The sequence below is a fragment of the Engystomops pustulosus genome, chromosome 5, assembly GCF_040894005.1.
Source record: "Engystomops pustulosus chromosome 5, aEngPut4.maternal, whole genome shotgun sequence".
NCBI classification, from domain to species: domain Eukaryota; kingdom Metazoa; phylum Chordata; class Amphibia; order Anura; family Leptodactylidae; genus Engystomops; species Engystomops pustulosus.
The window spans coordinates 48,039,784-48,064,465 of NC_092415.1; the positions used below are offsets into that span (position 1 = coordinate 48,039,784).

Below are 24,682 nucleotides of genomic sequence, written 5' to 3' on the forward strand. Positions count from 1 at the left end.
GGCCAGTGATACGCTACTTATTTACAGACTCCTGCTGTGTAGGGCTCTGGTCACTTTATATGACCAACCCACGTACACCTAAGGGGGTCAGCACTAACCGGTCTCTTGCCTCTCATACATGAATACTAGTATGACGCCTTATGAAATCTAAGTAGCATTGCCTCTGTTATAACCATGAATAGTCGATTATTTGCCACAACCTTTTAGACCGAGCTACGTAGGGGCTTACCCCGAGTGCTGGAGATCTAGCGGAGTCTACTACTTTACTCCTCACGTTATAGCTATGCCTTCGGGATTTTATAATGCAGGCATGATGTCTATGTGACATACTAATAGCGAGTGTATACTCCTCATTGATCTATGGAGCCGACTCTACTGTGTTCTTAATTGCAACTCTCTAAAGCGCTTTGCAGTAAACACGTCCACACAATTCTTCCTTATTTTATTTTGACATTTAATAAAAGTGACGTTTTATAACAAGATACAATTTTGTTTGTCCGGATATGGGCATCTTCTCTGTCAAAGACAGCTTTGCATTCTCCTATGTAACCAACCCCCTGCCGTGACAATTGGTCCCCTTTTTTTGTAATATGGACTACCCACTGGACTCCAAGGCTTAGGAAAAATATTAATTTAGACTGAATCTTTTCAAACTATACCACACATTAATCGGATAGTCTTCTGCTGTGCCAGATTAAGGGAAATCTACAGTCAAAATCCCTCGCGATAAACCAGGGATACTTACTCATAGATCCGGGCACGAAGAGGGCCCAGACGCCAGCAATGGGGGCTGTTATGGGGCGTTCCTGCCCTGCACACTTCAGGCCTGAACGTTTGCTGTTCTTTTCCCCAAACTACACCACATCGGACCATGTGTAGTTTTGGCTGCCAGGACAGCATTGCCGGCTTATACATCAGGAGGTCTAGGCCCGGAGGGCTTAGTAGCAGCTGGGCTTAGTCATATTTCCCACAGAAGCGTACACTGTGTTATCCTGCGCCATAATAACATTTAACAATCAAGCTTATTTGTTTTGAGACTCATATCAGCTATTATACGAGGGCTGCAATAATAGCTACCTGATCTTCAAGAAATTCTGACATGGAAACCTATATGTTAAATGTCACGGCTCATGTTGCAAATATTCCACTCGCTAACCTTATCCCTTATTTCTTAGCAAGCCCCAAGCTATTGCTACAAAGGTGCTACAGACATGTTCTGAATAGATGGTCTACGGGATATGATGGTGCTATATAAATAAAGATTATTATAAGGTCAACACAAATATAAAATGGTGTGCAAAGCCTAATAAAACATGAGCCAGCACATAAAGAAATCACATACAATTAGAACTAGAGAAAAGAATGTGTTACATACGGCTCTCCGGTTTCAGAAAAGGTACAACAATCTTTATTTAAGACACTGGATTGCCAATAACCACCTATAAATGCAATACAAAGAATCAAAAGGCAAAGGTGGTCATGGTGTCGATCACCCTAAACAACATGTTCTGTCCCAAAGAAATTGTGGTGGTAAGCCCTCCCAAAACGGTCTGATACCACACAATGTCAAAATATGGTGAAATAGAGTATATAGCCCAATAAAGCATATCAGGTCTATGTATATAACTGTAGAACCAAACTGATATTAACAAGTAAGCAATTCTACAGAGGAAACGCTTCCACCTAGTATATATATATATGATAAAGTCAACCATAAAGAAATCCAAATACAATTCCATATGGCTTGACATTAATGAATAAGCAAACTAGGCCGGCAGACCAACAGGCGGCATGACCCAGGCAGGGGCGAGAGGCTCCCCACACGTATCGTACTCAGACTACTTCCTCATTGATTATTATATGGTCTGTAGCAACATATTCTCTTCAGAGGCCTAAAATTAGCTGTGCCATGACTATGCCCAAAAAATAGTGTGGTCAAAGAGAGAACACCAACTTTATACTTGTAGTAACCAAAACAGAATGCCAATCATATAGTCGGACTATACCTAGAACACAAAACCTTATTTCCTCACAGATTCTGAGCTGCTCTCGACGCTCGAACATGTACTTAGGTTTTGTTCAATGCTGTGCTGGAAGCCTCCATTACTGCTGAGTAGCTGAATGTCAGGGTCCTGGGTGATGTTGCAAAGAATGAACACACTCAGAAGTGCAATTCTGGACTTTTTGTTCCAGTCTATAGAATACACTTGGTTGCAAGACTAAATTTTTTTGCACTGCTCTCTAGAGAAGAAAAAAAAATGTACTTCCCCATACAAAACAAGTTATAAATAGCCAAGTTTCATTAGAGTAAGGCTTTCTCACCGACTCTGTCCCTTTCCTTCCTCACTGCACTTTACAAGACAATATAACAGATGCTTATGTGTGACGGTCACCATCCAGGGCTCCTATACACATGGATCCCCTGGGGGCAACAATTGATTGGGCAGCATCCAATTAATTAATGTATTTCAATACGAAATTAAAAAAAATACGATAACATAGTGTGTGATAGTGGATCTTACTGAATTGCTATTTCATTCGGGAAATAGACCCAGGACTCAATGTTAGCAGCACCCAAATCATACTACAAGTAAATGTCAATTTAAAAGCAACAATTTTTGAGAAAATTTGGTTTTTATCTATAACTAAATGAGTTTCTTTGTGCAGTGCCCCCGTGTGCACCTGTATTCTGTTTTTGTTGCTGCCCAGCGCAGCAGGAACAGGTACATATAGATACATATGGAAACCTCTCTAAAATGATAGATCGCCATCATTGGATCAACCTCTTTAACTCTGTCCAGCAACAAATTATGTTGCAATTATGGAGAGGCTCAAAGACCGAGCCATCTCCATATAGGGCAGTTGTCTGTGTATTATAACCATTAACTGTCCAGGCCTAAAAAAAGTAAAAAAAAAATTGAAAAAACAGGAAAAAAAATTTGAAATCATTCCCCTTTTCCCAAAGCATATTAGGTTTCCCAGCGTCCAATCAAAATATAAAAATGATTATCCCATGTGGTAAACGTCATAACAAAAAAAACCAAAACACTCAGGTAGTACCTTTCTCAAAATTCTCCTTGGTGGCTTTAAAGAGAACCCGTCATGCAAAATAACCCCCCTAAACTAAATATATTTTCATAAACTGCCATTAGAGAGCATTGCCTCTATCCCTTCATTGTCCCTCTACATGCCTGTAAACCTAAGCAATGAGGTCCTAAAGCTGTATGCAAATGACCTGTGAAATGTCCAATGAAGCATTAGCATATTCAAGCTGTCCACTCTATTCATGAGTGGGAGGCACAGCCACACCCCCAGTGCTTGACTGACAGCCTGTATAATGATGTGAGGCTGTATAATGATGTGCTTCCTGGTGCTGGTGGCCACGCCCCCTGCAGCCTGTGTGTGCATGTGTGTGTATAGGAGAGATACAGCAGCTCCAGGCAGACATGTTACAGCAGAACATGTCCGGTACTTGTGTAGCTGATGTCTGTGTCTCTCACCTGTATATTAAGAGGATGCAGCATGTCAGCAGATGCAGCACACACACTAGCCATGCTTTACTATACATTACACACAGACATGAGCAGGGGGAGGGGAGGGGAGGGGGAACAGGGGTGACATCACTGCCTCTGACCATGTGACCAGCCTCATTTACATAATAAAGAAAAGATGATTTTACAATAATTAATGTATGAAATAACTAGATAAAGGCTGGGATGGGATCCTTGTGAGCTGCTCCAACAGGTAGAGGTGACAGGACAAGTGGCAGAGACCTGATGACAGGTGTCCTTTAAGTCTCCACACGCCTATAAGGTGGCCTTAATTGGCAAACTTTCCATAAGGAGAACTCTTACCTTCTGACCCTAGTCTCTCACACAGCCAAACCAGTTCCCTACACTGTACTGAGGAGACCCAACCAGGTCGAAACACTGCTGTCTACAGTTGGGAGTCTGTTCCTTCTGGTATAGATATTCTGGTTTGGCTTAATCCCACATCATGTTTTTAGACTTCTTGTAGGTCATACTTGGTGTTAAGGGGGCTGCCTTTCAAGGTAGAAAAAAAAGAGGTATTGTTTTCCATTAAACACCTTGGAACACGTATTTGCATTCTTCCCAAAATAATATGAATGAGACGTCAACTTGTCCTACAGAAAAAACATGCCTTACACAACGCCATATGTTACAGTACAAGAAGAAAGCTTATGTGACAATGCATTATTTGCTAGTCCAATGTATTTGGAATTTATTTCCAGTTTCCCAGTGAACGGCACAGTATATTAGATGGTGACACATATAAGTACAATTTGTTCCACAGATAAAAAGTCTTCATATGGCTGTGTAAATGTGAAATAAAAAAATATATCTGTTGGAATAAAGAAAGTGAAAAAGGGAAATGCAAAGCTAATAGTTTTCGGAGGGTTTATCCTTCGAGGCCATGTAAAAAATAAAATTAATGGATCAAGTGACAAAGTGTTGAAATATTTCTACAAGGCAAACTTCAGCTCTAATCCCCCCCCCCAACACACACAAAAATTATATATCACAGAGCACTAACATTTGCAAAAGGTGTGTAAAAACTTTGCATAATACAATGTTCAACTGTTTCCATATCTTCTATTCAATATAAGGGATAGCGGCTGTTCAACTGTGGAACTCCATGTTGTTGTAACAAGAGGAAACAGAACCCCCATTTATGGGAATGCCGAGTTCAGAGGAGATAAGATCCCCCTACCTGTTTGGGGTTGACGAATAGCTTGATTTTGTTACACAGACTGTATATATCTATATTTACTAACCAAGCACTGTACCTTCACAGGACAGAAGAGAGTACAAATGTTTTGCACACCCAGTATAGTACATAGATGTATAAGGAACACAGTAAAAACATGATGAATAGTAAGTGCTACAATTGTTATCCAAGAATATAAAATATCATGCAATGATCCATGCAAGAGGTGTTATAAGTGAAGCCTAGATTTGCATAGACCAATGTCCCCGGTTTTTAAGGAACAACCCCTAAAAAGGCCAAAGCACCAGCAGTTGGAGAGACAGAAGTTACCCAGCATTCCTGCACATGGGAAAAGGTTGGTGACAGTATGAAAATATATGAGGCGCTACTGAATGCATGCTCTCCTTGTCTATCTACTTACTGGCCTGAGCTGTTTATTGGACGTTGGATCTGGTACATAAATAGTTTTATCCGGTTTACGTACTGGATAGTTCTTTTCGTTTCCAATTGGAGATGTTGGGCGTTTCCGTTTTGATTTGATAGCTCCCATATTTTCTGAAACAATAAAAGGCAAATATGGTTGAGATTTATTTGGATATATCGGTAAGAGAATAATAGCAGACTGCAACCACACCTTCAATCTGTTAAGGTTTTAACAAGACCATTTTTGAAGCCATTTTACCAATCCCTTTTTATTTGGTTTATTAAAGGGTGTGGAAAAAAAAAACACGTCAGAAGTATAACAAAGATAAACAGATACTGAAAAGAAACGGAATCAACAAAACAAAACAGAACGGACATGCAGCGGCCAGGCCGGTGTGAATCCGCCCGTATTCAAAGATCCAGACACCGTGACTGTGATAATCTGCTTAAATTTTATATCCATGGCCTCCTTCCTTCCAAATGAACTTTTTTTGATCAAAACATCTTTATTGTGTTTTTTTTTTATAACTTTGTTACAGACATTCCATGACACAAAAGACCGAAACCCAAATTACTTTTAAAATTATGATAATGAGTCTGAGGGGAGACTTTTTTTTTACATAATTTTGTCTATTGGCACACTTCTTTTTCTCTTCGAAGAGTCTGAGGGGTTGTTACACTGTCTCACCCTCCCTCTGCTTCATCAGCACTTTCTGCCCACTGCACAAATGCTGAAGGAGCAGGGTGGTATGGCGAGACAGTGTAACAACCCCTCAGACTCATTATCATAATATGATTTAAGAAGGAAGGAGGCCATGGATAACAAATTTAAGAAGATTAACACAGTCACAGTCCCTGAATCTATGAGTAAGTGTCCCTGGTTTATCATGATTGACGGTCGATTTCCTTTGTGGACTCGCAGGACACAGGACTAGGATTATGACCATGTGCTAGCCATTTATTTTTACAGTGAGCACATGTCTGCTTGCACTTCTATAGGTTTATGCACAAGATCTGATCTGGTCTGTTACATGCAGCCCTAATGTTTTTGCCAGGTGAGTGCCGTTCGCACGCTGATGACAAGACCACAGGAGAGTTGTTTGCGACCTGTGATATTTACAACTTATGTACACGGAAACTAAAGGCCAAAGTTGGGTGCAACATAATCCAAGGAGTGAAATATGATGCAGAGAGTCCCTGCCTGCCGTCCTAAGAGCAGAACCCACGTGTATCAGTGTCAGAGCTGCTGTTTGTCTAGCAGGCAGGGACTCCTTGCATCATATTTCACTACGAGGCACTGTGCTCTGTCATGGGATCCGTCCAGCACACAGTCCCATTTCCACAGACCGTCCGTGTGCAGCCGGACTTAGCAAGTGACATTTTCTGTGTTTTGAACAGAAACGGGAATCATTAGACCAAGACAAAGACCAATTTCTTATAATGAAATAAACAATTTCAATATGCAGTGAAGGCGCAGGATTTCTTTCATTTTGCATTCTCTGCCTGTACATATAAAACAAAACAAATAATACCGCAACTTCCCAGTAATGCAATCAGAAAAAACCTGCTCTAAAATAACACTTTTTATTTAGATTTCAATGAAGATTTTTAATAGAAAACATAAAATCTATATAAAAAGTAAAACAGATGACACAAATAACCAGCACAAAAAGTCTAGATATACTGTATGTACATGCAGCTTACAAACTGGCATAAAATCGGTAGCTATTCACAATAATGCAACTAAACAAGCAAAATCCAAACCGCTGAAAAACAGTGTGAACACTGTTCTTTGAAAACGTACATTTTCTTGTAGCAAAGTTTCCCAAAGAACAAAGCCATAATAAAAGCAGCATGTACTGAATGTAGATTTCTGCAAACTTGCGCCCCTGCTGCAATGGCCTCCACCGAAAATGTTCTTCAATATTATATTCATTTTTTATTTTATTAAGTTTCATATCACACTAACCCTGTAGTTTAGCAGCTGTAATAATATTATTTTGTTCCATATTATTATACAAGTAGTAGTAATACTTCACCTTTGATCTGAATCTGAACCAGTGATCTGTGAACAGTTATTATGCTCCGCATATTACAGATTCCTGAGCTTCATACCTTTACAGTAAATGCTGGTAATATCATGAAGTCACCGTGTGAAAATGTAAAACTGCGCGCAGAGATCTACAGCAGAGTCCTCAGAGGACCACATCTACTAGGCCTACGTCCTCTGCATTTGCTGGAATAGGTTGCATCAAGCTGTAAAATCAGCTTTTTTCATGACAACATCTTTGTAAATTCTCTTCACATGCTCGGTTTTTGCCATTTTGTGTGCATGCAAATGTTTCTTACAAAATATTTTCAATTCCTTTTTTTGTTTTGTTGAGCTGATAAGGTTGACAGCACTGAAACAGGAAGTTTTGCTCTCAGATTAAATTTAAAGGGCATTTCCACGTTAAAATAGAAATAAAAACCTGAAAAAAATGAGCTACACATTTTTCAAATGGTAAAAAGGTGATCAGGAGGGCCAAGGAACTTCATGGTAGGATTCCCCCTCCCAAGGGGAAGTCTTTCAGCTGTTCTGACCATGTACAACTACGGACAGAGCCAGGGAGGAACAAGGGAGATATTTTCATACCCCAGAAGAACCATGATGTCGATGGGTTCAGGGCTGGATTAAAGTATTTGGAGGCTTCTGGGCAGAAATTAATATTCTTAAGTTTCTCCTCTATACATGCTAGCCTACCTGCTGGCTTAGCTGGAGCAGTGACAGTACTTCTGACTTCTAGTCCTGGTTGCTATGCCCCAGCATTTATGTGTATATGCATCAGTTAGGAGGTATAGAGAGGTGGTCATATATTTGTAACATATTGATACATAGTATGTAGTACAAGTGAAAGCTTATTACACACTCACAGTCATTAAAGACCAATAAAACCCGATATTATGTGAAGTCCCTTTGTTTTTTAAAAAAAAAAGACAGCTTCACAAGACCAAGATGTTAGCAGCAGATCTACACCGTGACGTGTCTATGTGGAAGGACGAATCTCCATTACCAAGACATGAAGGGTTGTTCTTGGTCTTCAATAAAGTTGTCCCTATTTTCTAGCCTCTAAATGTTAATGATCTGTCAGGTCCTTTATATTTACAGTCAGGACTGAATAGATTTTTTTCATATTCTCTTTTCCTTGTGGTTGCAGCTGTCGCTATTGTGATGGGTGGAGAACTGTACAAACTACACAAGACCAGGTAATTATACACACTAATTCAAACTACTCAAGAACTACAAAGTAATTTACATTACCAAGGAAAAATAATTTACATTACCAAGGAAAAATAATTTACATTACCAAGGAAAAATAATCTACCAATATCATAGATTAGTTGACAATATTGATATCAAACCTCAGTTTGCGATATAGGACATGTGAAGAACATGCTAGATGGTTTTAGATCTTTAAAAGAGGTTTCCTCAAGACTAAAATATCAAATGACCCTTGAATAGGTCATCAGAAGCAGATTGAAGGGGGTCAGACATCACCACTTTTAAAGCACAATAACACTTGGATCGGGGCCCGGCTCCAGGATTGAGAAGGCCCCTGGGCGACAGAGCCTCAGTAGGCCCCTTTACAGTGAACTCACGTGGCAGAATTAAAAATTAAAAAACTAATAGTCTCCTGTTCCCAAAAATATTTCATCATTTATCAACCCAAATAGCCCCCTCATGGTAATTTTATGTAAAGTCCCCACATGGTTATTTTATATACAACCCCCCTCACCCCCTGTTAGATACATCCCCACTCACTCAAAAGGATTCCTTATCCACAGCCTCATGTGGGCTCCCCCAGTAGCCCTGGATAAGCCCAGGTGCCCGGATATGCCCAGTGCTGGCGCCGCCCTGACTCCGATGAGTACTGCTAATCCCTTACATCCCTGTGATGTTAGGTTCATTGATCACTTGGTCTGGTTTGTATTCAAATCCTTAAAGCCCCTTTAATAATTGCATTCTCAAAAAACAAGCTGTATGTAACGCTGTGTTGAAATGTATATAGAAGACTTATTATCTTACTGGGTTTCAGAATTTCCCGGCACAATTTTCCCCATCAACATATCTATGTAATGTACAAACAAAAAGACATTAACTACAAGAGGCTGCTGTGCACGGAGGTTTACACAGTGATGTAAGGACTTCTGTTGATCTTGTCATCTGAAACTATTAAAACTAGTGGAACCAGTTCTGGGACAAATGCGGTACATGATACAGGAGAAAGGAGGGGGAAATCTGGTCAAGGAAAAAAAACGTTCAACAGAACACACATACAGGCTATGATGACTTCATAGCAACGAGAAGCACATCAGAATCACCACCACTATCTGTATATGGTGCCCATAGTGACACTTACAATAGGCATTGTTGCACCATTGTTGGTGGTCTTGGTTGTTTGATACAAATTTTAATAAATGTCAATCTGGTTCCAAGGAATGTTCAATCCATGGACCAGAAGTTTGAAACATCGTCCTATGTTGGTCAAACTAAATTTCTGTTAACTAACCACTCTACTTTAAGCAGAGTACTTCCTATAAGCTTATCCCAACTTACACCAGGTGTCTTTTTCATTCATTCTTTCACCTTGAATGTCATGATCACCACAATCACAGAGACGCCTCAATAGCTCACATGAGATACTATACCACAGTGATCAGCCAAAAAACACCATAAGTACTCAATATTGTGCAAGTACCCTTGTGCCGCAAAGACAGACTTCACAAGACCAGGAAGGAGTCGTGTTGTATCTGGCACCATTATGTGAGCACAGATCTTTCATATTGCACGGCAGGGGCTTCATGGATCAGACTTAGCACTGACTACAACTTGTCCTATGAGGAAGGACATATTTCCATTACCAAGACATGAAAGGGTACTTGGTCTAAAACTATGTTTAGTTAGGTGCTACTTATTATTGCAGCATGAAAATGTATGTGAAGAACCAAGATTTCCTGACATATCGTCAAGTCAAACCAACAACCCATCACATTAGGTCTCCAAAAGTTGCTCACATATTTAAGCTTGTCCTGCTATATATCTGGTATATATTTCTTAGGTTATCAGAAGATAATCAATGATTTTTCACTTATGGCTGATCAGTCAGTATATGAGTATTTATACTACATTTATTTTATTTTCAGCACTCTGTGTAAAGCATAGCATGGACAGGAGTCAGATAATCTGAAGTGTTTGTAACAATTAAGCATTTTGCTTTTTCATATTTTTGTGAATATCAAACCAGCGCACTGGTTCACCACATTAGAGTAACCCATGTCTAAATAATATAAAGATATAGAAATATTACTGAATAGTTGGTAAAACAGTAACCACTGGCATTGAATAAAACTGGACAAACCACCCACAAAACTTCTGATCATACGCTACATATGAAAAATAAAAAAGCTCACACTTGAGAACGCAAGGAAATACATAGCAGCTGCTAAGATAGATATGTACGGACACAGCTATTTTTGAACAATTAAGTGCATATCCATCATGGGTCAGAGATTCGTGAAGCATGTGACTTATTTAACGCTCTTAACACTATTGGTTATTTCATTTTTTATAGGATACAAGCTCTATAGTATTGTAACTCAATTTTAGAAGGACTTCATGACCACCACCTGAACATGGCTACACTAAACAAGAATAGCCATCAATAGAAAATGAATGTGAATGCAGCCCAAAGCATGGGGTAGTAAAATATCCTGGCACAGGTCCTGATGACAGAGAGATATGTTCTACACCTAAATTGTAGCCATTTACTGTAGGGTGAACCAGATCGGGTGAACCAGTATAGTGGTGCGTCATGTGGCGCACAGCCAATAGAGAAAAATGGACATATATGAATGGTGCTGACACCTTCTTTTCGTTCAAAGTAGGATCTATTTCCAGAAGACTTGTCAGCGCCGTTCATATACGTCCATTTGTTCCTATTAGCGGTGTGCCACACGACGCACCACTATACATCTGGTTCAGTGCAATATACCCCAGAGGCCATAGGTCACGCCAGGGGTAGGACAGGGCTACGGCAACACACCTATTATAAGCGAAAACCAGAGTTGTGCCTGATGATCAGCACAACTCCGAAAGGTTATTCTGATACCTCCATGTTTCCTAAATAACCATCTCCTAAAAAGGATAACCTTGCGCTAGGTAGCGCTATCGTCTCTGTTTTCTTTTTTCCCCTTCCCCATTTACTGTAGGGTGTGAAATGCAAAGCAGAGACCCTGGAAAAGTCATGGCAGGGATCAGGAGAGTTGTGTAACCTTTTCCCCAATGTGAAGCTCCAATACATCTATTTCATAGCCATTTTATTTTGTAGATTGTCTGATTTTTGGAAGCGGAAAGAGATTTATTTTCCCCAATAAATGGGGAAATGGCCAATTGCCTCATAGGGTTTCTTGAATTTTTTGTGAATGAACGCCATAAGAGTACGAGTTAGACTTGATGGACATGCCACTTTCTTTATAGTGTCATAGTAAACGATTGAAAGATACACCAGTGTAATCTAATAGTTTGTGAAGAGAATATTCTAGGAAGCATAAGTGCCACAATTATATTAGTTGTAACTTAGGAGTTATTGTTAATTTTTAACTACAATCAGCCCACCCAAAACGATGACGCCAACAATCCAGCTGTGCTGACACCGTATCAGTATACCCCCGAGATAAGTACATTATGATATCTGATAGCCTTCTATGAGTATATTGTTGGCTGCTACCTTCCTTGATTATTTATGCAAATTTTTACTATTGCCTCAGTACTAAATTGTACTGTGTTTTATGCATTATAAAAACATTTCTAGAGGGAAAATGGAGATAACTTGTGCAATGAAAGGGACTGTGTGTGTTTTTTTGTCCTTCTATCAATGTACCTCTGATAAAAAGTTGAGTTTGGGATGATATAAAGTTCTTTTTAAGGATTACATGCTCGACCGAATAGGTTTTCTTTGCGTATTTATATTTTGTGCCACTAGGAATTTTAGGGGGCCCCAAACTAGCAAATGTTATGCCCCCCCCCCCCATTACTACACAATATTCCAGGGCCACATGCTCTAAAGAGATTAAGGCCTTCCTGATGATCTAGAGCAGTAATTGCAAACCTTTTAGAGACCGAGTGCCCAAACTAAAACCGAAATCCATTTAAGTACTGTGAAGTGCCAACATGGAATTTTAAGCAGTAACTTATTGCTACCTGTTCTTCCACATCTTTCAATAGTATCAGCCGCCTGAGGCCACCAGTTGATAGAAGGAGGGCAAATTCAGATTATCATTGTAGCTTCTCTCCAGGGTCTCTCTGTAGAGGAAGAATGGTGGGTCCAGCAGGATGACCTCCAAAGATAATGCAGTTCTGTCAAAACCTTCTCACGTTTCCCGCAGTTCCAAACAGCCAATGAAGTGTCGAATTGCGCTGAGAGCAGCAACTCTTAATTTGCCTGGGACTGCAGGAAGATTGAGTGTTTGGTGAACTCTGTCCTGGAGAGATGGCCTGAGTGCCCATAGAAAGGGCTCTGAGTGCCACCTCTGGCACCCGTGCCATAGGTTCGCCACCACTGATCTAGAGTTTTTAAATGATCTGACATTCAGTGCATAAAAACAGTAATATAACAAAGCTTGTTACACAGAATCTATAACATAACCAAATGTATTACAGTACAAAACCAATCCTACGACATAGATACAGCACCAAACCAATCTTCTTACAAATATACAGCAGGGACCAAAGTTTACTAAATAGATACAGGACCAGAACCAAGCTTACTACTTAGATAGAACATCGAACCACACTACTACATATACACAGTATCAGAACAAATAGAGATGATACATGGATTGTATGGAGAGTGATCCATACAAAACAAAGCAGATCTTCATTAAGTAATATAGTAATTTATAGGAAGCTGCAGAATGCTAGTACTAACCCTGACAACTGGTTGTTTCCAGCCAGTATCAGGTCCATCTCCCATCAATCAGCCTATCCATCTATCAAATCTATAGATCTGGAAAATGGGCAGATGAAAATATCTCTGCATGAGGATATTAACAATAAAATTATATGAGATCCATAGAGAGATAGATACATGGGAGATGGGTAGATGATACATAACCTGTATATTTACCTGTCATTATCAGGTATCGGTTACAGCTCTCACTCATTGTACTGGGGTCTCGTCCTACAGCTGGTAATGGATATGACACATTCCTGTGCATACACCTATACAGCAGCACATAGGGACACAACTAAATGTAAACTCTAGTAAATATATCGTGGCCCAGATTTGGAATTTTAAATATAATGAACACAACAAAATATGGTCTATGAACACTGATACAGTTTATAACTATGTTACTGGGAATAAAGGATGTATTTGCAACATAAAACCAGAAAGCCTGTTCTAAATGGAAAATTAACTCCGAAAAGGGAAGATAGATTGAACCAACCAGTGACTACAAAATACATACCGACATTTAGCAATTTAGGAGGGACATTGTAACGAATTACTAAAATGATGCTTTAGGAAGGGACATGGTTCAAGTAAATTGCAAGAGGTTACATTTTTGCCTTACAACATTATGTATTTTTTTTTTAACAAAGGACATGACCCATGTGCACATGTATAGCAGTTATAATCACATCTGAGCCACTATATACAGCGCACATAAAAATATAGCATGTTGGATATAGAGAAAACTAAATAGGACCATGTAGGTAGAATTTAGAAGACTGCTCTTTAAAAATTCAAGTGTTTAGAGCGAGAGAAGCCAAGTAGAGTAATGATGACTCTCACGTTAGGAGTCCAGTGGGTGGTCCTTCACTGTGAGTGACAGCCTTCCATGTAGGTACACAATTTTCTTCTCCTTGTATTAGCAGCCAGAGCACAGATCTATCCTCTCTGCCAGAGTAAAGGAAGAAAACGTCCATTATATCTAGTATGTCCAAACAGGACATGAAAACCAACGAAAAAATTGTCCAATCTTCTACAATAAAACTTGTACGTACATGACAACCATTTCTAGAGGACTGTAATGTACATTGGACCACAAATAGCTAGGGCTTATATAGATTTCTTTTAGTAGGTAACGAACCAGTGGAAGGAGAGCAAACAAGTGAAATCACACAAAGAGATGAGGAAGTTAGGCTTAAAAATTCCATGTCACAATAAACAACATATCCCAAGCCCATAGTAAATCTCTATGTGGGGGTTTCCCAAAACAGCATTTACCACCTATACACAGGACATGTGATAAATTCTTTTTACTTATCACGTTTCAAGTAACAGAAAAACCAAAGAAAGAAAAAAAAACATTTACATCACTCACCATACATTGTGGGTTAGCTACTGAGTGTAGTGAGGGGAAGGTAGGTGTGTGCCATAGGGGTAAGAGTGTGGAGGGAAGCAGTCACATATCCCGGGAGAATTCAAGATACTCCAGGAAACTAATAAGGTTACGTTTCGCTTTTTAAGTAGGTAAAAATGGTCAGCTATAGGGAGTGGATTATTTAGAAACCAAACTCTTTTATGTAATTGACCAGACAGGTTTGATACATACAGGTCCAGTATTGCCATACCACCATCGCCTTAGGGCAATGTAAAGTAAAGTAGATGATTTGAGTTTAGGACGGGAGGAGCCCCAAACAAAAATTAGTCAGATAGGAATCTAAAAATGTTCAGGGAACTTCACAGGCACATGTTAAAGAGCATAAAGGCATTTAGGTTGGGACACCATTTTTACACAATTGAGGCAGACTACAATCTAGGATTTGGTTCTGAGCTTAAAGGAGTTGGGCACTTTTCAATAAATCTCTACCATTATACATATCTTTATACGTATATGTACATGTGGCTTTGCCTCCTTTGAAAGCTTTAGCATTTCCCTTTTCTAGTGATGAGTTGTTCGCGAACGAGCCGGCTTTTACAAGAACAACAGAAGCCGACTCCACACAGTGAGCCGGCTCTTCTTAGTGAGCTGAGCTTATGATCCAGCTCGCTAAGAAGAGCCAGAATTCCCATCACTATTTCTCACTATGCTGCCCTCTGCATTTATGTACAACTCCCTCTCTCTCACTGCTCTAGACAGACCTCATAACATCACCCAGGGATTAGGATGAGTTATAATCTCCTGCTACAGCTCCTCCTATTCAGCAGAGCTCAGACACATAAAGAATGAAGGAACATCAGCACACACAACAAAAGTAAGTTGCAGAAATGCTGAATCACTTGATTCATAATCAGAGATTATCCACAAGGCAGTAAAAGCAAATGGGTAATTTTATGGCCAACCCCTTTAAGCGGGTTGAATGGAGGGGCTGGTTTGCAGCAAGTGTATCAGAGTTGATTGTTTATGTAACAGCCTCAGGATTTTGTGAGCTGGCAGTGTTCACAAGGGACTTTAACAACACACATTCTCCAAACGAGAATTCCCAAACGATTCAAACGGAACCTGTCACCGCATTTGCACATATAAAGCTAGTGACGGCTTCCTACAGAGCCCTAGTAACTAACTTACACCCTTCTTTTAGCTAAACATTACACCTCACCCTTACATCTGCAACAACCCTGCCATCGCATAGGTTAGGTAGGTGTTGTGAAAATGTCCCTCTCCTTGCCAGGAGCTATCTGGTGAGCCTGTGCAACTCTCTCCGAAGCTACTGCCTTGCTGATCTTTGTGATTGCAGCTGGAAAGCACTTCCAGGGAGGGCAAGAGTTAATTGTAAAGCAAGGTGAAAGCTGGTAGGACAGTGCTGCCACCTGACAAGGGGAATATAAAACCCCTTGTGGGTGGGAGCACATTGTTGAAGTAGTAGCAGGTTTTAGTCAGCAGAGTGAGAAGCAAGTCCAGTGTGCAGCTCCTGCAGAGCTGCCATCAAGGCACGCTACCAGGAAGCAGAGGTGTCTCTGGCCAGCCGCCCAACACCTTGGGGTAGTCAGGAGATTAAGCCCCAGGGCAGAGGACCACTCTCTGGATTCGGCTCCATCTACCAGCCCAGCCTGAAGCTATTATCAGGATGTGAGTAACTCTTCCTCAAGTTGCTGCTGATGTTAGGCCGTTGGCTGCAGTTGAAAGTTGAATAAAGAACTAAGTTATTTTGCACCAACGTGCCTCCATGTGATCCCTAGATCAGGCTGTTCACAATCATGGGCTCCCCATCCTACATCGCCCAGGGATCCCTATATATACCTCAGGGGTTGCCTCTGGGGGAACCTCTTCAAGCAGCCTCTCCATTAATTTCTTGAACACACCAGCTGTTGGAGACCTGCCAAGCTGTAGACCCATCCTCCGGTCCCAATACCAAGCACCATGACCATAGCGTTCCCAAAGCCACATAAGCCATCACTCGGCTGTCTACAGCCACTGAAGAATGGCTAGGCCCCAGTGGGAGTTCTTGCACATCCACATAAGTATCTTATATTACTTGGCATTAGAGGGGGTGTGTCCTGCTACGGCCGACCCCACCCATCTAGCAGTTTATCTGTGATGCCCCACAGATAAAAGACATTGATAGATTTCTTCACTATTCAAGGTTGTTTCAGGTTGTTCTCATGCTGAAACACTGTTACTTTATATATTTACATATAGTTTACATATAGTTCAGCACTGAGTCTACCATTGATGCTGCTAAAGTATCCAAAGCCTTTGGGTGTGACACAACTCCATGTCATCAGGCTCCCTCCACCAAACTTGACAGCTCCTTCAATTTCTCATACCGTTTGATCCCTTGACTCTTCCTGAACCGTTTGCAATCATCCGATTGACTTTCATATCATCACTTCAAGCAACTTATTTCCAATCTTCTAATGCCTACCTTCATTAATTTTTGGCAAACTCAAATTATAAGTTCTAATGACATTATTGAAGTTAAGACCTCTTCTCGTTTTTTCAAGTCACCATTCCAGACTTGTATAATGTTACAATGTTGTGTAAAGATCTCACCGTTAGAAAGCATATGAGCCACCTCCATTGCTGTGAACCAATAGCCACTGTGGGAAGCCGACCTGTACTTGGACATCCCCCTCTTGGCTTTGAGAAGGATGTGCCGACTTAATTTCATATTATTCTATTATGCAGTTTGAACATTTTCTTGGCCTAGAAATTGCTTGTGCTGGGTGATGAGCAGGGTGATGCATTTCTCTATCTTTTCCTAAATAGGTGCAAATCAAATTTCTGTATGAGATGGCCAAGATGATTGTCTATAAAATGAGTGTAGTCTGTAGTGGATGGGGAGATGTGGAGCATGAAATCATAATATTATTCCTCTTTTGCTGGTCCGTGTACTTCCTACCTTTCAACATACATTTGCATTGATCATAAAGTGAAAATAAGAAACCCTGTAACATGTGTTAGCAGAGAAATAAATATTCTTTCTTCACCTTTCTGGCTCTTTTCTTACTCCCTCTCCATCCTTATCTTACATTCACTCTCTTCCAATTTTCACATTCACGTCTTCAAAAGATGAACTCTCAGCTTTCAGAGGTATCAAACTAAATATGCCCTCAGAACTTCATAGAGAGGGGAAGTGGACAAGATGTGAAAGAGCAGAGACTGCTGCATCTATCAGAAATCTTTCTAACACACCCTAAGTGCTCTATGCAGATCACCAATGTTACGCATTTCCCTACAATACCCCATACGGTGCATTCGGCACAGTCTATAAAACATCCCTGACATTTATGGCCTTAGTTATGCCTACCAAAGGCACCCATTATAGATAGTAGTCACCATTCATTATAAAAATAAAAAAATAAGATTCTATACTTTTCCATCTTCAATGGTCTGGGTGTCATGGTGAGCTCCCCCCAATAATAATGAAGTATTACAAGTTGGACTCATGTAAAAGAGTCATCTTTATTGCTCCCTTTTCACTAGAAAATCAGAAAAGGACAAACTTTAGATAGAGTTACTGTAGCTTGTATACATTTTTAGTAGAGGTGTAGGGTATACTAGGTGAATGAAGAGGGTACAGTCACTAGTAAGTAAATGGTGTGTAAATAAATAAGAGGCTACAAGAAGCATGATTTTCATACGCTAGATGTTGTCTATTCACCTGGAGGAAAGACATCAATAAAAGGACACTTCACGCAGATTCACAAATGGTAGATGGTTAGTACTCGTCCCAATGTGCTGGAATCTTGTTATGTGCTGGAGTGGCCTCACTTGAAATAAAATCACTTTTTAAAATTATTTAAATTAGGTGAGGTGCCCGGTAAAGCCTCAATCGGCTTCGCTAGGATTAAATTTGTGCACACCCCAGGTCCTGCGTTTCCCCACCTGCTGACTTCACCGAATCTCTGGAAATCTCACACCCGTGTGATGATTGCATTTCTTGTGCAGCCGGCTGGGGAGCAAAGCAGCCATGAAGGGGAATGTAATCATTGCGCATGTGTGAGATTTACATGATGGAAGTCATCGTCTTCAAGCTCTGTAGTTGATGCGTTGTCCCAAAACCAGGGGTATGAATAAATGAGATCCGGTCGGAGTCAAGAGGCCCCCTGCAGAGAACCCCAACCTAATATGAATACAGGTGGTCCCCTTACTTAAGGACATCCAACTTACAGACGACCCCTAGTTACAGACGGACCTCTTTGCCCACTGTGACCTCTGGTGAAGGACTCTGGATGCTTTACTTTAGTCCCAGACTGCAAAGATCAGCTGTAAGGTGTCTGTAATGAAGCAATTGTCACTGGAGCAAAAAAAAATTTTTGTCTGTATCTACAATTTAAAAAATATACAGTTTCAACTCACATAGAAATTCAACTTAAGAACAAACCTGTGGACCCTATTTTGTACGTAACCCGGGGACTGCCTGTAGTTTTTAAAAAAAAAAAGTGATTTCCTTCCAAATGCTGATGTTCCCGCAGAGAGGGAAGAGATAGGCAGGTGAGTAAATATCCTCTCGCATCAGTGAATCTGATGGGGGATGTCTTTACTAAATGGATGTAAGGTCAGGCATGTAAAGATGTGTTACTGACACCAAAGACTGGAGAAGTAGAGGTCTGTGGATCCCATTTCACAAAAATTAGGTGTATAGTTTCATGGTGTTGTCCAACTATTGTGAATTGCAAACACACTCTCAGAAAGCACAGCAAAATAATTTTGCAGATTTTCGACAAACCTTAAGCTGTCTGGGGTGGATTTGTGGATGGTGACATTTTTAGTTTCCGCATCTTGTATGCCAACTTTGATGATCTTCTCGTCAGGAAGGTGTTCTAGTCTGAAGCTGATAGTAGACAGCCCGACTGGCACATTAGAGGTTGAAACTAATGGCAGCGATTCCTCATAAATTGTGAAGCCTAGACCATTGGTATGTGGCTCAGCAGGCCACATACCAGTGGGATTCCCAGGTTTTGGCTGACCTGTAAGTTGATAGGAAAGTCCCATAGAAGTCAACGATGGTGGCGTAGGATGGCACACATATTCTCTCTCCTGTGCAGAGTTAGACTTTTTTTTAATTCTGTGCACTTGTGAATGTGGACAAATGCTTTATTTCCTTTGTTACAAAAATAGTCAAAGAAAGATAAATATGTAGGAAATGTCTGAAAATATAAATTATGGGAAGCTCTAAAGAGATAACTGATGTCCTGAAATATCTGCCTGCAAGGTGCAATGGAAACACATCCTCTACCAGCAGCAAAGAACTCGTCTAGCAGCCAAGTCCGGCTACAACTTGTATATGTAGAGGCGTGAGGTCTGCTCCAGGAAATTACTTGCTACTCTCTGAGGGCTAAGGTACACGGGTAAACCATCGGAGGTGGTGGAAGATCTGTAGTACATTACATACATGGTTGGTGACTGCAAAATTAGACACTAATGAGACGCTACTTCTGGAGTAGTTCTAGTATTTCACAAACTACAGGTATATGATTTTGGAGATAAAATCACACAAGTGATGCCAAGTATTAAAAACTCAATAGGACACATTTACTAACTTTGTTAAATGCCCCGAACATTTGACATCGCTCACAGAACTCTTTGGTGGCGTATCCTAATTCTAGTGCTCCTTTCCCTCAAAGACTTACTTAAGGGAGATGTAAACGTGATAAATGAAAAATAGAACAAATTTAGTATGTGGAAAAAAAAAAAGTCGGAATTCTTAGTAAAAGTGTCCTAGGTATGTGCTAACCAGTTTTTCTGTTTTTGTGTATTTAAGGTTTGTTAGTGTAGCAGTAATAAGGAATGTCATTTTATGTAAACTGCACATGTTATAAAGACTTCTTAAAACAACAGTGTCCAACTTGTGTTTTTTTTGCCTTTTTAAACTTTCATCATGAAAACAATTTCCTTATTGCAGACATGGGGGTTTGTCTTCATTAAAGGGATATTCCCATCTGGGCATTTACACTTAATTAAATTCATTTTCCACATGTAAACATTTCTTCAATTGGATGTTAATAAAAAAAATGTTCCTGTGTGAAGATAATTTCTCATAAATGTAGCCATGCTGTCCCTTAGAAACCAGATAGCTTCCTCGGATACGACCACGTCACAATCTGGCAGCGGTGGCCAGACTTGCGCTATACAGTCCTGCTGGACCAACAGGATTCAGCGATCATTACCACAGGACGGCTGTGGGACCTGCAGTAACTCCCAGACATTTTATATCCAATAACATTTTGTTTCTTTGTGCAATCCCTCCAGCAGAGGTGGTCGAGGAAGCCATCTCGTTTCTAAGGGACAACATGGCTACATTTATGAGAAATTATCTTCACACAGGAACATTTTTTTTAATAACATCTAATTGAAGAAATGTTTACATATGGCAGATTAATGGATCTGGATGTGAGTGCCCAGATGAGAATACCCCTTTAAGGAAATTGTTTTAATGAGGAAAGTTTAATTGCTTGTGGGTGTTTTGTGGAAGGAAGATAAAAGGGGTAAGGAGCACTCACTCTTCCCAGGAGATGCGGACTTCCCCCAGTTTGCGGCTCATGTGAAGCACATGGTCAAGTGCACCATCCTTAATAATGACATTACCAAACGGCTAAAACACAGAAGGGAAGGATCTTGACCTTAGTTTCAAATTGTATAAAGTGGCCTATGCTACTACAGGATTGTTGTAAAACTATTATAGGACAGTCCTGTAAGATAGCTTAATACACGTTATGATAGGGGCACCATGTTTTGTGTGTAGAAAAATGATACAAAAGAACTAGAATTCCTGCACTTGCTCAGGGAGTTGGCATTATAGGGAACCTGTCTTTTTAAATTAACTTCACAAAACGAAATGTTCCTCACCATGCCTGAAAACCTAAAGAGTCCGTTTCTAAAGGAGTATGCAAATGACCTGAGGGGAGTTCGATCAGCTTCTTCCCTGAAGCGGAGTCTGGCTTATTCATGAGTCTCATTCCCAGCCACGCTGACCAGTCCTTGATATACAGCCCATATGATGATCCCACATGCAGAGCTGTGCATGATCTCTATTGTTCCTCCTTCTGAGATGAGCACAAGGTCACTGGCCCTTCTCCCCTCTGCTTTCTTGTACTCTCTCACAGAACTGTAAGTAGCTTGTTAGAGGAGCAAAGATTGAGTAAGGCTAGAAGCAAGCAGTGTGCTGAAGAAGGATTACAGCAGTGGTCCCCAAACTTCATCCGGCCCCCCGCCACATCCAGCTCTGGGAGCGCCCCCGGCGGGTCGCGGCAGTCAGGCAGGAGCCTCCATTCGTCCGGACAGGAAGCTCCTGCCCGTCACTGAATAGTGCTCGATGCAGTCGATGTGGCCGCTCGAGCACTATTATTGCAGGTGGAGCGATGTGCCCGGAAGACAACCCCGGCGCACATCGCTCCTTGAACCTGGGTGCGTGGCCGCGTGATTACATCATTACGAGCCCGCGCACCCCTTCTTTTAACCAGTAGCAAATACATTGTGGCACCCGGGGGCATCATAGAAAATAATTAATGATGGAGGGAGCATCAAAGAAAATAATTAATGATGGAGGGGGCATCATAGAAAATAATTAATGATGGAGGGGGCATCATAGAAAATAATTAATGATGGAGGGGGCATCAGAAAATAATGATGGAGGGGGCATCATAGAAAATAATGATGGAGGGGGCATCATAGAAAATAATGATGGAGGGGCATCATACAAAATAAATAATGATGGAGGGGGCATCAGAAAATAATTAATGATGGAGGGGGCATCAGAAAATAATTAATGATGGAGGGGGCATCAGAAAATAATTAATGATGGAGGGGGCATCAGAAAATAATTAATGATGGAGGGGGCATCAGAAAATAATTAATGATGGAGGGGGCATCAGAAAATAATTAATGATGGAGGGGGCATCAGAAAATAATTAATGATGGAGGGGGCATCAGAAAATAATTAATGATGGAGGGGGCATCAGAAAATAATTAATGATGGAGGGGGCATCAGAAAATAATTAATGATGGAGGGGGCATCAGAAAATAATTAATGATGGAGGGGGCATCAGAAAATAATTAATGATGGAGGGGGCATCAGAAAATAATTAATGATGGAGGGGGCATCAGAAAATAATTAATGATGGAGGGGGCATCAGAAAATAATTAATGATGGAGGGGGCATCAGAAAATAAATAATGATGGAGGGGGCATCAGAAAATAATTAATGATGGAGGGGGCATCAGAAAATAATTAATGATGGAGGGGGCATCAGAAAATAATTAATGATGGAGGGGGCATCAGAAAATAATTAATGATGGAGGGGGCATCAGAAAATAATTAATGGTGGAGGGGGCATCAGAAAATAATTAATGGTGGAGGGGGCATCAGAAAATAATTAATGGTGGAGGGGGCATCAGAAAATAATTAATGGTGGAAGGGCAGCGTATGAAATAATTAATGGTGGGGGGCAGCAAAGGAAATAATTATGAGGGGCAGTCTAGCAGCATTATTCAATAATTAATGGAGAGGGGTCCCCGTATATTTCAAAATTAATTGACCCAATTAATTAATTGATTGGGCCAATATATAAAATAGTTCACGAGGGGTGCAGTATATTAAATAATTAATTGAGGGGGGCCCAGTGTATTACGGATGCGGTCGCATGTACCGCTATTTATTTTTAAACTTTAGTCCGGCCCTCCGATGGTCTGAGAGGGACAGTGATGGCCCCCTATGTAAAAAGTTTGGGGACCCCTGGATTACAGGATGCAGTCCCTCTGTATAAACAGGAGTAGGGAGGTCAGGCACTTTGGTAGCCAATGCCAGGGGCATAACTACAGTGGTAGCAGTCGCTATGGGACCCGCAGTGTCAGAGGCCCCCCCGTCATCCAACCTGACACACTAAACAGTGGAGTATGTGCACCATTATATACATATTATTCTGCACATTGTACAGCATAATATGTATATAACATATACTGTACGTGATGCATATATGCTGTATCTGTGATGTGTATGCGTATACTGTGTATGGTGTCATATATATATATTCTGTAAGATTGTATATGGCACTGTATGTGTGTGTACATGCTCTATATGTGTGCACATTAGTGTATAAATGTGCGAGTATACAAATATGTATATTTTTTAATTAGGAAGAGAGCCCCAGGAAAAAGCCTGCTATGGGGCCCTGCCTCTCCTCTGCCTTAACTTTTTCTCTCTCAAGCAGCAACTAAAGCAAAAAGACTGCCAATGCAATGATTTATTTTACACAGAGAAATGAGAAGGGAGAATGAGATGGAAGGGGTAACAGGGAGGTCTCCGGCTGGCTCAACCTCCTCAATCTAATGACAAAACTGATCAGCATACTAACGCAACAGTAATTTTACAATGTATATGGCCGGTATGGAATGCTTGTGAGTTGCTCTAAAAGGTAGTGATGTCAGAATTAGTGAAAGAACAGCTGACAGGTTCCCTTTAATGCCTGAAAAACACACAAAATAGGAAATGTACCTAGGTCAATGCATTTCAGCTGGTGTCTTATTTATGATAAAGATGAGCATGAATAAGGCAACAGATGAAATGCTTGTATGTTTTGCACCAGGTACAATTCCCCATCACAGCTACTATGCCTTGTATGTCATTCAAGCTCAAACACTCAATGCTGCCTAGATACTTTGTGCGTATTTAGTACACACCACTTGATGTTACTTCTTTATCCAGTGTTATCCTGTTCAGAAATCCAAAAGATCCTTTCATAGTAACGTTTCGGTCAACGTCATAAATCTTTTTCAAGCTAGATCTGTATGGAACAAGTCTACTATGAGAGCAAGGCCCATCCACACTCATCGCTCCACGCAGAACTACTGATTGGTGGGAACCAGACTACCCCTAAGATACCTGCACATGATCGAGGAATGGATGAAGCAGTAATCCTACAACTATCAGAAACGCGCAGCATGATATGTGCAGAAATATAACTTGTATCTTATCATTTACTCAGCAGTGTCATGGTACCTGCATCATACAAGCTTCTTTTCTAGATGCCACCATCAGGGCATTTATGATTTAATTAACCCTGGGCTTGGTTGTGCCGTGTACATGGTAATTGTATAGTGTCCCA

The 24,682-nt window shown here is 40.6% G+C and overlaps 1 protein-coding gene across 2 annotated transcripts in view; it reads right to left on the reverse strand.

Moving 5' to 3' along the window:
• Positions 1–24,682, reverse strand: part of LYN (LYN proto-oncogene, Src family tyrosine kinase) — a 48,798-nt gene that overhangs the window by 18,741 nt on the left and 5,375 nt on the right. Inside the window, exon 2 of one of the 2 annotated variants that reach the window (XM_072151890.1) lies at positions 5,213–5,283. In XM_072151890.1, coding sequence (XP_072007991.1) covers positions 5,213–5,278 — 66 coding nt within the window. In that variant the 5' untranslated portion in view covers positions 5,279–5,283. Of the gene's footprint in view, positions 1–5,149; positions 5,284–24,682 lie in introns of both variants that reach the window. The other variant, XM_072151889.1, reaches the window with a different exon arrangement.